Here is a 13,364-nt window from a genome sequence, read left to right on the forward strand (position 1 = left end):
TGTCAATATTTGAAATTTAATTAACACACTTTATGTGTCCATTGCTACAATATCATTATTACTATGTTTAGTCATTTTAGTGCCACCACACCCACATATATATTATCTGAATTTCCTTACCATCACTACAAGACATGCTTCCTTTCACTAAAGGCGATTCATAATAGCACTTTTGGTTCTGTGTGCATGACAACATCTCATTAATGGTGTCATTGATTTAAATTGGTTTAACTGATTTTATTAATTAACCATAGATTAATGTTTGGATTTTTAATCAGGCTTTAATTAGAGCCTGTCCCTTGTAATAAAGTGTTCATCCTTGACAATGGGGGACAAACAACATTGGTGTATTTCTTGCTTTTTTATTTATAGAATGTTTAGATTTTGATTGTAGATTTCAGATGTTTTTCTCAGTTTTTTTCATCAAATTAAACCTGTTGTAGTCTTTTAAACCCCTAAAACTATCACCAGGTTTCTAATCCTACCCACATCAATCAATTCATGTATTGATCGCAGTGTTTAAAAAACAAGACAGTTAATCAGCGAAGAAATCCTTGAATGAATTGGCTGATTGATGGTGCTGCTAACACAAGTTAACGAGATCTGAGAAGACGTTGGATTAAAATATTGCATTCCTTACAAACTGTCCGGGTATACTATAATTTGTGAAGAGATCACACCCTGCTCCTAATTAATAACACAAAACAAAACGAATACACTTTCCGTTGATCGCACAGCTTAAAAACAGACCTGAGAGAGAAATGGGCACAACTGTGATGACTTTCGCTGGCAAAAAATATACAAAGGCAATGAGGCAAAAACAAAAACAGCACCAGGGAAGACCGTCGTGGGCGACTTTAAAAGTTTAGCTAATAAGATGTTAGTTAAGTAAAAACGTAATCGTAATTTTCTATTTAACCCGAGGCTGAATGGACTTGTAAGAAGAGCTCTCTGGTGGGCACCTGAATGTGTGTTAACTGGGGCTTTCATTGCCCCTTTGTATTGTGTAAAATACATGGCATTATACGAAAATGGCTGCAATAAGGGCTTAGTTAATACCCGATTGCTGATGTCGAGACAAGCGAGCCCTTACAAGACCAGCAATTCCTTGCCAGCAACAAATGCCCAATCACCCTCCACATGCCGCTCTCTCCCCTCCGAGCTCCTCTCCGCGGTTTGCTTCAACCTGCCTCGCTTCTCTCCGCCCAATTTAGACGTCTTGCAAGGCGCCCGGCTCCCTTCTACAGTGTTGTCTTGTGAAGCGCACGCAGGGGTTGGAAACGCGTTGCCCTCGCTCCTCCTCCCCAGCTTCCTTTAGATTTACCCACAACGTTCCTTGTTCAGTCCAACGCCATTCTGTTGCATGGACAGCCAACGTGCTGTCCTGCAGGTATTGTGGGCGACAGCTCCCATCATCCCCGAAGACTGGCAAAGCTGGCTGAAGCTGATGGGCGTGGCAGTAGAAACATCTGGAGGGCATCCTCCAGAGAAGACATCCTGCATCTCCTTGATGAGAATTTGGAGCAGGATCACCCCGTTGATTTTCCCAGCTGCAGGCCCTTTCCCTCGCTCCAGACCAGCGTGAAGCAGAAAAAGGCTTAAGGAGGAAACAGAATGATTCGATTGTGTGGGAGGATCGCATCCCTCCTCTCCCGTCCCCTCCCCAGCGCAATTGGGTTCTCAATAGCAGCCCTTCCATTCTAAGGTCCTGCAACTGGCGGACTCATGGGAATGGATGGAGAAGGTGATATTATTTGTCTGTCTGGCGCAGGGCTGTCTGCTCCGGCCCTCCTCGACACAGTGCCCTCCAGTTGTTTTCAACTACAGCTCCCATCAGCCCCAGCCAGAGGACCTGCTGTCTGGGCCTGATGGGAGCGGTAGTCGAAAACATCTGGAGCGCATGAGGTTGGCCAAAGTGTTGCTCTATGTGTAATTTGTGTGCTTAATTTCGTTTAAGCAACACAACAGCAGCAGAGTAACAGCAGATGTTGAAATGCGAGTGCGCCAGCGTGTGCGTGCGTTAACCTAAGAAAGCAGGCTTTTACCCTGCATCAGCATCACTGAGACTTGAGACTTAGTAAAATAAGAAAATCTACTTTATTTATAGAAATACATAGATAGAAAGGCAAACCTAGTTCTAACTAACTAAGTTGGAGATGTAACGCCCAGGTGCGGGAGTTAGCCCAGTGCTTGGAGAGAGCAGAGACAAAGGAATGTCTCCTGTCTCCCGGACAGCCAGAGAACAAAGGAGTGGAAAGGGCGGAAGGAGAAGGGGCAGGTAAGCTTCCCTAAAGATGTAACAGTCTAGCGACAGAAGGAAGTCAGTCAGAGCATCACAGGTAAAGGTAAACAAGCCTATCCATCTGGAGGATCCTAGCTCTATCTCCCTTCTGGAGCTACAACAAAAGAACAAAACAGAAGTTGCTGTTGCCCCAAAGAAAGGAGATCAAAACTTGACAACACTGCCAACACAAAGTTGGTTTACTCTCCAGGCTTTTAGGCAGAGGTCTGCTGCTAGTAGTTGCACGTCCTTTTTGTTGCAGAGTAGCAAAATTAGGCACTTGAGCATCTGAGTGAGCTTTGTGTGTTTGAATCTTTGGTAAAGATTACACCTTCCCTGGAATTAGTCAGACTGAGACTTTAAGCTTTAAAATAAGAAACTACTACTTTATTCTGGAAGTACATACTTGATAGGAAAGAGTTCTATATCTAGCTAACTAGCTAAGTTGGAGATGCAAACACTAGGCCTAGTGTTTGCCCTCATGGTGGGAGGAGAGAGACAGACAAAGAGAAGATGCCTGCTCTTCCTCTCAAGAGAACGAAGAAGCCAGAAGATGTGGTCAACATCCTGAGAATATCAGTCTAACAGGAAGGGTCAGCAGGAGATCAAAGGATAGGCATAGCCTAGCAATCAGGAGGTCTCCTCTCTATCTACCCCCATGCAGCCTCAACCCACCAGTTCAAGTTGAACCACATATTCCAACATTTTTGACTGATGAGGCAAGAGATGGAACCTGGGAGCCAGGGATGGCTGGTGTTTCCATGTCAGTGAGGCAGTGGAATCTGCCAGGGGTTTTGGTCTGAACTTGCCTTGAAACTAGTCCTTGAAAGGTCACACCTTGGACAGTTGAAAGTTCGGACTAAAACCTGGAGTGGATTCCACTGACATGGAACCACCAGCCGCCACTGCTGGGACCCACTAATACAGAGCATGTGCTCTACCACTGAGCTACAATCCCTCTGAAGAGGAGATACCTCCAAGATGAAATGCAAATCCCCCAGAGAGGGGGCAGCAACATTAATTTTCCCTAAGACAGAGTCAGCTAAATTTTTTCGAGTTGGCCTTGCAGCCTGTCATCCTGACAATAGGGTGGTAGCCCATCTTGAAGACAAAATCTTTCTTAAAGGATGGTGAGGATTCAGAGTTGGTGAGTGGAGCCCGGCTGCTAGGTCTGGAAGGATACACCAGCTAGACCAACCGCATATTATTTTGGCTGGAAAGAATTCCTTCCAAGACTGAAGCTACAACCCTACTCCTCTGCGCAGGTAATTAGATTCAAACTTATTTGTTTGTTTGTTAAATTTATATCCCTCCTAAAGGGAGCCCAAGTCAATATGCATGAGATGCTGCTGCCTTTCAAAATCTGTGTATTCCGGTTTAACTGAGTTTTTAGTCTGGATGAATTAAAGGTGCATTTTTTCCTCTTTGGAGTTCCTCCCCCCCCACCTGCCCATTTATGGGCATGTCTACTAGCACAATCCTGTACATGTCTGCTCAGAAGAAAGGTCCACTGACTACAATGGGACTTCCTCCCAGATAACTGGAGGTAGGATCCCAGCCTTAAACCAGTGCAGTTCCTGGATCAGGTGATGATGCTCTCCGACTTGGAGAAGAACCCACCTTAGGCTGCAAACGGAGACATTCGCGTTGATGATGTCCACGGAAGACAAGCTGCCTAACTTTCCCCTTCTTTCAGGACTTTCCCCCGCTTTCCCTCTACTGCCGCCGCTTTCTCCCCCTTCCCTCGGGAAAGTCACGCTATAGCTGAGTTACCACTTTTTCTGTTAGTGCCGGTAAACTTCCACACCATACGTTTGAAGCACTCTAACATGCCTTCTCCCAAAGAATCCTGGGAACTGTAGTTTGTTGATGTTTTTGTGCGGGGAGGGGGGAGAGCGATGACAGAATTGGCGATTAAATTCCTGCTTTGTTATACTCAAGACAAAGGACCGGTTGAAATCTAGATTTGGCCAAGAAAAGAAATAGCTATGGCTTTGACATACCACCCCCTCAAAGAATTAGGCTGGTGTGAAATGGAAGCTCATAGAAGCACTTGAGGGGGGAAGTATGTTCATACAAATCAGAGGTGTAGTGGTCTGAGGTCTCGGGGGTCTAAGACCCCTTACTTTTTTGGGATCAGGTCCCGGAAGGGTCCCTATATTTCCAGCATCCTACGAGCCAATCAGCATGAACGGGGAGTGTGTTAGCCACTCAGAAGAGTCTTCTAACATGCTGCCTTGTTCTTTCCTCCTGATTGGAGACAATCTCTTTTCAGTAGCCAACACTCTCTTCTTTCATGCTGATTGGCTCCTAGGGACGTCTGTTGTGGTGGGAGAAGGTATTAACAAGGACCCTATTCTCCACACAGCAGCAAAAAGGGGAAGGAGGGGCATGGCTGTGGCTATTATGAAAGGGCCCTGCACTTCTGAATTTGCCACTACACTACTGGTGTAAATATCGTTTTCTTCATTAAGGACTTCGGACTGAGGGTTGGGGGTGTTTGGTTTTTAGAACTAACATTCTTGGTCTACACCCTCAGGGGAAACTGAGCAGGCGGTGCGATCAGCAGGTCTGCAATTGGCAGGTTGGTTGGTGGCATCTTCTTTAATAGAGCTCTCGGCTCTCCAGAGGCTAGGCGAGGAGACTGTTCGTTCTCACGAGCATCCAGTCCTCGAGCCGTCTAGGCCGAGCCTGACTCTCGGCTCCAGCGCCTCGAGCTTCCCTTGGCACCGAGCGAGCGGCGCTAGGACCCCTTCCTTACCCGTCTCCTAACCGGGAGTCGGCCGCAAGGAGCGGGGTGGCTCTGCGCGCCTCCTGCGCCCGGAATGCTCGGAGGGTCTAATTAACAGGTAGACTCGCCCCCGGGGGTGCCTGAAGCCTGCTTGGCAGACGCCATAGAAACGAAGCCTTAAGACCCCGCGCCATCTGCGCTTCCCTTTCATCGTCCAAAGCTCTTGGAAACCACTTTCCCCCTTTTCTCGCTGGTTTCATACAGAAGGCGCCTCATGCAGCTCCCATTCGTGTCCATTAATAATGCCGCCACCTTTAATCTGAGAGAGGCATAGAGTCTTTGTGTGTGTGTGTGTTTTTAAAGGGGGGGGGAGGATAATTAATAATAACGTTTTCAACTCTGCATCGATGACTTTCACAAACCCCTACGGGTATAACCTGGGCAAAATAATGGACTGTCTCCACTCTAAGTAGCCCATAAAAGCAGAGAGCCCAACAGCACAGATGAAATAGTTTCGAACCGTGGGGTAAACAAACAAACAAGCATTCCCTCTTTCAGAAAAGACGATTTACACACTAGTTTAGAGCCAATTTACCTGGCTTTCATATTTGAATGATATCTTAAGGTCCGAATAATAATATCTAGAAATAAAACCAGGAACAAAAAAAATCATAATAAATGTTAATAAAAACAATCATTACTGTCCGGACTACGACTACTTTCTCCGCGGGATATTGCCGCCCTGGGCTCCTATTGGGAGAAAGGGCGGGATATAAATCTAATATATAATATGTGTACAGTAGTTAACCTGCTAACTGAATAGTAATTATGATTATGATTATTTATGTCAATAATGCAAAATTAGCATTATAACTGTGCCACCCTGGGCTCCTTTGGAAGGAAGAGCGGGATGTAATTTTAATAACTAAATAAAAGTGGTTGGATTCTTCGGTAGAATGATCTTCAGTTTAGTTAAGCTTAAGCGTTTGATGAAGGTCAGTGTTGCGTCTTTCATTACTTCAGCAATCAAAAGACTTCATCTTAACTAGGCTGCGAAGTAGTTTGACTTTCTCCCTCTTTGTTGTCGTCATTGTTGTGAGCCGCCTTGGGCGCTCTGTGTAGAAACTGCAAGACGGAGCATAAGCCGAAACGATAAATAATACATAAACGGCGGACTTTCAAAGAATAGCATCGAGCCTAGTGATTTCAGGTAGAACTGACGCCCCAAGGAACGTGTTCAGGCTGCAATCCAATAGACCACTTATTTGAGAGTAGGTCTCACGGATCTAAACTTGCACAGAATCGGCGGTGGATTTTGTTCCGATCTGAGCGTTCATTTGGACCCCTGCAGCAAAAGACAGCAAGTCCTGGGCAGAGGAAGCGAGAGAATGCCAGGAATGGTGTCTGGTGGTGCCGTCAAGGCAGGCCATTGGGGCAGAAGGCCTGGCCCCACCCAACAGATGGAGCAGGAGGGTCCCGGAACCTGCTGGGCTGCTTTGCCGCACGTTGAAGTCAGGGAAGTCAGGCATCAGCCCTTCTAAAGAGAGCGTGGGGGTCGACAAAAGGACCTGCCTTTTCTCCGAAGGAGAGAATTCTCCAGTTACTCTAACCCAAACATTCTACAAAGATTGGCCATCAGGGCAAACTATTATGGGCTGTGAGTGTGCGCGCTCCCGGCCGCCCACGTGCCCAGGTGGATGCTGGGGGCGCTTCTCCGCAGTGCGCTGATCCGGGCTGCACCGTGGGAGGGTTTCACGCCGCACCGCTCTGACATAGGAGCCACGCGGGGTTGTTGGCCGCTGCTTCCCAAAGAGAGGAGGCTGTTTCTTTCCACCAGCGACGCCCGGCAGCGAACGGCTGCCCTCGCAGAAGAGAAGAGGGCCTGGGAGCCCACCACAGGTCCGCGGCTCTGTCCCTTCTCTTGTTACGGCCGCCTTTTCGGCTGACTGTTTAGAAACACGAGCCGTATCCCCCCCCCGAAAAGCCCCACTCTCGTGTACTTACTTCGCCCGTGGAGGAGAGAGATGAGGGTGCCATTACCTGTTTGCTGCCAGCCTGGATGAAATATATCCCCCGGGGATCTGCGTGATTATATATCCCCAGAAAAAAGAGCCGTGGATCATGCCAACTGTTTCCGGATCCCAGTTAAACTTCGCTTTCTTCCGAAAGCGACCGAGCCAAGGAAAGGGAAGGGGGAGAAAAAGAAGAAGGGTTGTAAGAAGCCAGGATCAAAGCAGTGATAAACGGACAGCTTGACGCTAAGCGGAAGTCCGCGGAGATTACCTGTCGATTACAGCCGCAACGTAGGAACGTCTTTTCCCTCTTCTTGGCCAAATTCAACAATTACCCCAAGCCCACTCCTTTTAAAAAGGGGGAGGGGGTTGCTAAGGTCTCTTCGCAACCTCTATGTTCGGGATTGCTCTTCATCACCCTCAGGAATAGTAATGCCTAGCACTAGTATACTAGGAGAACTCTGGACTGCTGGACTTTCAGTCCGGACTACCATATGGGGGGGGGCATTATCTCATTTCCAGTCGCGACAAATTGGTGGCTTGTTTTGTTTTGTTTTTAATCCTGTCACCCTCCATTTAGAAAAGGGTCACATGAGGACTAACTTCTCTCCTGGGCAATCGCCTGGCTCAGGCCGAATCTAATGTTCAAAAGCTTCCGGACACAAGTGGTGAGCGCAGATCCGTCTTGCAATGCCTTTCATGGTAGAAACCAGACACCTCGACGCGGACTGCCTCCCTTGTTAGTCTGAACGTTTCCTGGAACGAGGTGGGGGAGGGGAGGGTGACTCTGAGAAGCATTTCGTGTCCTCGCGGACTACGGGCTGTGTGTTGTTGTTGTTGTTGTTGTTTTAAAACAAAAACAATTCAACACGAACCTCTTCATCTTTTCTTCGCGGAAGAAAACGCCCCCCCACAGTTTGCATTCCAGATTGTGCATTTCCATGAAGCACGTTTATCTTCCAATAAACTGAGCTGCACTTTCCCCCGATTCTCCTAGGTTAGGGATTTGTGAAAGACGTGCTTGGCTTTCCTCCCTTTCTAAATCAAGATTCCCTCCGTCCCCCATTTCTCTTCTTAAACTTTAATACGGGTCTGATTTGACAATCTGGGAACAAAACAACAGATGAATTAATCCCGATGGTTCGTAAACCACAAAAACCTCGTCAGCCTTTTTTTCGGCGTTTTGCTGCTTCGTGTAATTATTATTTATAACATTTATTAATATTTATTAAGGGCCTATTAAGGATCCAGAGACACCATCTCTGCCCTGTTCCTTATCGATTTTGGCCAGAGGAGCTGAGTGCAAGCCTCATTGCCATGTAGCGGCTGAAGTCTGATCTTCGGACCCGTGCTCTGGGCCAGAAGGAAACAGGCAGAAGCAGAAACTCTCCTGAGGTGGCCTGGGGGCTCCTAAATTGCTTGCAGCCCCATGCACAGTTGGATAACCTAGGATTTCAAATCGATTGAGGTTGCGGTCCTGCTCACCACATCTAATTGGAAGTAAGTTCAATTTAAATCAATGGGACTTCCTTCAAAGGGCACAGACGAAGGTGGGCTGTGAGCCCCATTGATCTGAGGGGAACTTTGCCTTCGGAAAAGCAATGGCTTGATTCTGACAAGTGTATGAGAGGACGGGGGGAGTGTGCACTTAGGAGTTGGGAGACCCAGGTTCAACGCCCCACTCAGCCTCTGGCTGATCTTGGGGCATTTACTTCGTTTCTCTTTTTTCAGCCTAACCTACTTCACAGGGTTGTTGTGAATATAAAGTGTGGGGTGTGTGGAGAGAACCATATAGGCCGTCCCGAGCTCCATGGAAGCAGGGCAGTATAAAAAGGCACTAGGTACGTTACAACGCTCCTACCATCGACAACAAAATTGGGTCAAGTTGTGAACAGAGAAACATGGAAAGAAAGAAAGAAAAAAGAACGAAATGGGAAATGAATAGAGGAAGAAGGCGGATGAAAGGAGGGGTAAGGAAGAGTGAGGGAGAGAGGTTTTAAATCAATCAATAAATCCATCACTCCTTGTTCTGTCCCAATTGAAGGCTAAGCTTGCCCTGAAGATGGAAACCAGACGCCAATATACAGGCCACCTCTCTGTCGTCTCGCCTATGCTCTTAAAATGGATGGTTGCAGAGCGTTTGGAAGTCGTAATGGTGCACCGTGGAAGAGGGTTGACCCAAGCGCTCTCTCTCTCACCTCTTTAATGACTTTTCCTCCTCGGTGAATAGTGCTGTTATTGACCATATCCACGATGGCTACTCCCAGGTTGCAGCGGATCCCAAAAGAGATGCAGAAGCCCAGGCCGCTCATGATGGCAATGATGTATCTCCGCGGTAGCCCAAAGCAGGTGCAGTCGCAGAAGGGCGCTTTCTTCTCGGGCACGTCCAAGGGTTTCCCATCTTCTGTCAACTCGATGTTGTCGCCGGTCTTGTGCTTCTTTTCTAGGACTCTGTCCAACCAAAGAGGAGATCTCAGTCAAGGGACTCAAAGAAAAAGAGTCACCGGAGGAGCCATTATTCTGCGGGTTATTTTCAATTCCCTTTCGGGTTTTTATTTATTTATGTATTTATTCACGGGGGGGGGGGGTTAAAGCAGTGGCCGGTAGATTCAGGGCTTCATCTGAACCAGGAGTCAGGACTAAAAATCAATTTTCAGTGCAAAGTCACAGTGGAATATATAGGAGCATAGGAAGCCACCTTACCCTATGTAATATCACTGGTCCATCTAGCTGAGTGTTGTCTACACTGACTGGTAGCAGCTCTCTAGGGTTTCAGACAGGAGGCTCTGCCAGCACTTCCCAGAGACGCCCGGGGTTGAATCAGGGCCTTTCTACATGCAAAGCAGATGCTCTCCCTTTCCCCCTGCGTTAAAACGTTCAAAGGGCAAGGCTCTTCTGAACATGCATAGAATGCATGTTCCTCACCCCTAAAAATAACCGCCCACACAATCACACATCTGAGCTACTAGAAGGTGTGATTTGGCAACCCTGCAGTCTCTGCACTTGGTAGCAATGCATCACAAAGAAGTTCCAGGAGATGCCATTGCAGTGGTGTCGGTCATGTTCCCCCCCTTCCTCATGTAGAGGCTTCGCGAATATACGGCATAGGAAGTGCTCAGAGGCGTGACATCCTCCCGCAACTGCAGAGACGCCATGTTGGGCTACTTCCAAGGAGAAGCAGACCCTGGAAGCTAAACACGTTGGCTTGCCTTTGAGAGATGGCTGTAACTGACTTACAATTACATGGCAACCCCCAGGGGGAAGTGGGCAAGCGTGTGCATCCTGGTGAGGCATATTGAGAGGGGAAGAGCCTCTCTCCAAGACGGCCAGGTGCCTGGTTTTATGCCAGAGCTCAAAATGGCTGCCTCTCACGTTTTTCGGTCCTGCACTTCAGCACCGCACCTGTCGGCCAATGTCCTCGCACATGAACGCCTTCCCTTTTCATACACCCTGCCCGTTGAGGTCTGAAAAGCCTCGAAGAACGTGAAATGGGCTCAGTTCTCTTGGTGTGAAAAGGAGGGCTCAAGCCAAGGCTTCACTGCATTTCAAGCACGTCAAGGGGGTGGGTGGGAATATGCAGTCATTACATGGAGAAACACTTCTTTTTTTAGTTCTTCCCTGATTAGCACTATTAAGGCAAACAGGGATGGGTCTGAATTGTCACTCAAAGATTCTTTGGCAATACAGCGGGGATTGAATCCTCGTGGATCCCATGCACGCCCCCGTTTCTGGCGTTCCTGTGATGCCCTTCAATTGGGTGCCCTCCTTAATTTTCGTTGGTCTTTCCATCACAGGTAAATGCTTGCTTTTCATGAAAGGACGACTTGGACAATGTAATTTTGTCGATGGTTTGTATACCCGAGCTCCCACTGCTAGGGATTCTCCCTCTTACTTTAATAATTTTGAACAGGTGTGTTGCGGTGACCTTAATTGCTTCCAGATACAAGTCAATAAAGACAGACTGATCCTATCCAGGAACAGGATTTTAGCATCAAGATCATCTGCACGGGAATTTGAGCTAGATTCGGTGCCAGTTGAGCTCACTAACAGCACAATCCTATAAATGTCTACTAAAAAATGAGTGGGTATAGGATTTAGTTTTACTCACATATTCCTTTCGGTAGAGGAGTGCAAGTTATTTCCCCACCCCCATTGGAAATCATGATGAAACTTCACTAAATATCAACTATTGTGAAGTACCTCTGATATTGCCTGGGTGAGATGGAATTGGGTATCTGATGCTACGCTATGGCGTTGAGATCAAGGACAGAGTGCCTTGTAATACCTGCGAATATCAAGTTTCGAAAGGAATTCTGTTCTTGACCTCAGTTTGCATAGCATAACACAGCACAGCATCGAATGGCCGGTTCCAGGCTCATCCAAGCAATATAATCCACAATAGTTGATGTTTACATTGCCTCGTTGCAACCATACAGAAAATCCTTTCCAAAGCTCACTATTGCATACTTAGAAAACAAAGCAAGAAAAACAGAAGAAAAGGCTTGTAGAAATAGAACGGGAAAGAGGTTACTCTCATCTAAAACCACGGAGAGAAAACTAGAGCCTGCTTTTCCAGCGAAGACTTATTTATGTATCTAGTGCGAAATTAAGCATTCCTAGGGTTCATTTGCCATTTTAATACAATATTTGGTTTTTTAAAACTATCAAAAAATGTACAGTTCGTACCATTTTCTTGTTGAAGACAGGTTTGTGAAGTTCTTTAGCAATAAAGCAGCAATAGTAGATTATAATAGGAACCAACACTTTCCTTTTATTATATTTTGTTTCTATCTCAACCCTCTGTAGTCTATATAAAGCAACATTTACATGAATGAGCATGATTGCAAATGCGTGGGATGGTGTGTATTGGGGGGGCATAAACTCAGCTCCTACGATAAAATCACTACATACCTTTTGGCTTATAAATCAGTACAAGCCTCGTTTTCTAAATGTTACTCAAATGTACCCTAATATTTTTCAATAACACAACAAGGCTTGCTTGTCTCAACAGTAGTTTTGCTCAAATCAAAGGTGACCTTTCTGTGGAGGTATTAACCTGCCACTCTGACTGTGCATTGGGGGAAGTAGTAAGCACTGATGTTTTGTTTTTTAAAGAAAGAATTAAAGAATGTTGAAATAATATTGATTTGACATTATCTTTTCATTCTAAAATTCTGTTATTTGAACTACTGCTGAATTTCGTTTTGGATTTTGTTTCATGCAGAGGACAGACTGCTGAGTCTTCACGTTCCATTGAAATCGAATACAAATGAGGTTTACTAAGGTAATTTTAAAAAGATTTTCCTTTGTAGTGTATGTATGTATAAGGATAAAGTGATGGTTCAACAGGAGGACACAAGTTTCATTTTAGATATCTTTCTTATGGGATACCATCTATGTTCGTTCTAGATAGCCAGAGAAAATACATTAGATTATCAATTATTTATGCATCTCCATGTTTTTCTTCGTCTGAAGGGCGAATACACTGGGGAATGGGGAATCCAAATAGAAAATCGTGCTAATTCGTCCTTCAGGAAAAAATGGAAACTTTCCTGTAAATAAATACATTGTAAACTGAAGGGGAAAAAATACAGTACAAATGGGTCCTCCCTCCCATACAAGAAAGCCTTGTCAACATTGCTCTGAATGTGGTTACAAATAAACAGATCAGGATAAAAGAATAAAACATTAGTGCGATTTTTAAGGCTGTGGACGTTTGGAAATCAACCTACTGAAATCAGTGGTGCCTACTTCCAAACAAAAGAGCGTTAGAATTTTGATACCATCCTACTGAAGTTAAAGACGTAGTCAGCAAAACCCAAAGAACACAAAGAAAAACTACACACAGGTTTAATTTTTATTCGGCCAGACCTCTGTGAAATTATCCTTGTATCAGACGTGCAGTCAGGAGTCTCAGCTTAGGAAGCTTCCCATAGTTAAAAATGCTTGCCCACCAAAGACAATCTGTACCTTACCTGTAGAGTTGACCAAGGGATTTTCCAGCGAAATTTTTCAGCCCCTCCTTGCCAGGGGTCAGAATCCTTTGTTTTACCGACTCCATTCCTGCAGAGGTTTTAACTGGCGTGCGCTGGGTTGACTAGAGCACCCTTACAAACAGTGATGATGGCTCATATTGGTTTCATGTCTAACTTTTCTCCATAAAATGGCTATTGGTGTACATCCAGATAAAGAGGTGTGTGTGTGTGTGTGTGTGTGTGTGTGTGTGTGTGTGTGTGAGAGAGAGAGAGAGAGAGAGAGAGAGAGAGAGAGAGAGAGAGAGAGAGAGAGAGAGAGAGAGAGAGAGAGAGGAGTACCTGTGTAAGTGGGTGACTGCGGGTGA

The 13,364-nt window shown here is 46.0% G+C and overlaps 1 protein-coding gene across 1 annotated transcript in view; it reads right to left on the bottom strand.

Moving 5' to 3' along the window:
- The window catches only part of SLC17A6 (solute carrier family 17 member 6), a 67,692-nt gene extending 54,607 nt beyond the window's left edge, over window positions 1–13,085 (bottom strand). Inside the window, exons 1-3 of the mRNA XM_061613138.1 lie at window positions 13,000–13,085; window positions 9,223–9,475; window positions 7,053–7,171 (exon numbers count right to left, since the gene is read on the bottom strand). Of these exons, the coding sequence (XP_061469122.1) occupies window positions 7,053–7,171; window positions 9,223–9,475; window positions 13,000–13,085 (458 nt within the window). The remainder of the gene's footprint in view (window positions 1–7,052; window positions 7,172–9,222; window positions 9,476–12,999) is intronic.
- Window positions 13,086–13,364: the final 279 nt, after the last annotated feature.

This window comes from Rhineura floridana, chromosome 2 (genome assembly GCF_030035675.1).
Source record: "Rhineura floridana isolate rRhiFlo1 chromosome 2, rRhiFlo1.hap2, whole genome shotgun sequence".
Classification (NCBI taxonomy): Eukaryota; Metazoa; Chordata; class Lepidosauria; order Squamata; family Rhineuridae; genus Rhineura; species Rhineura floridana.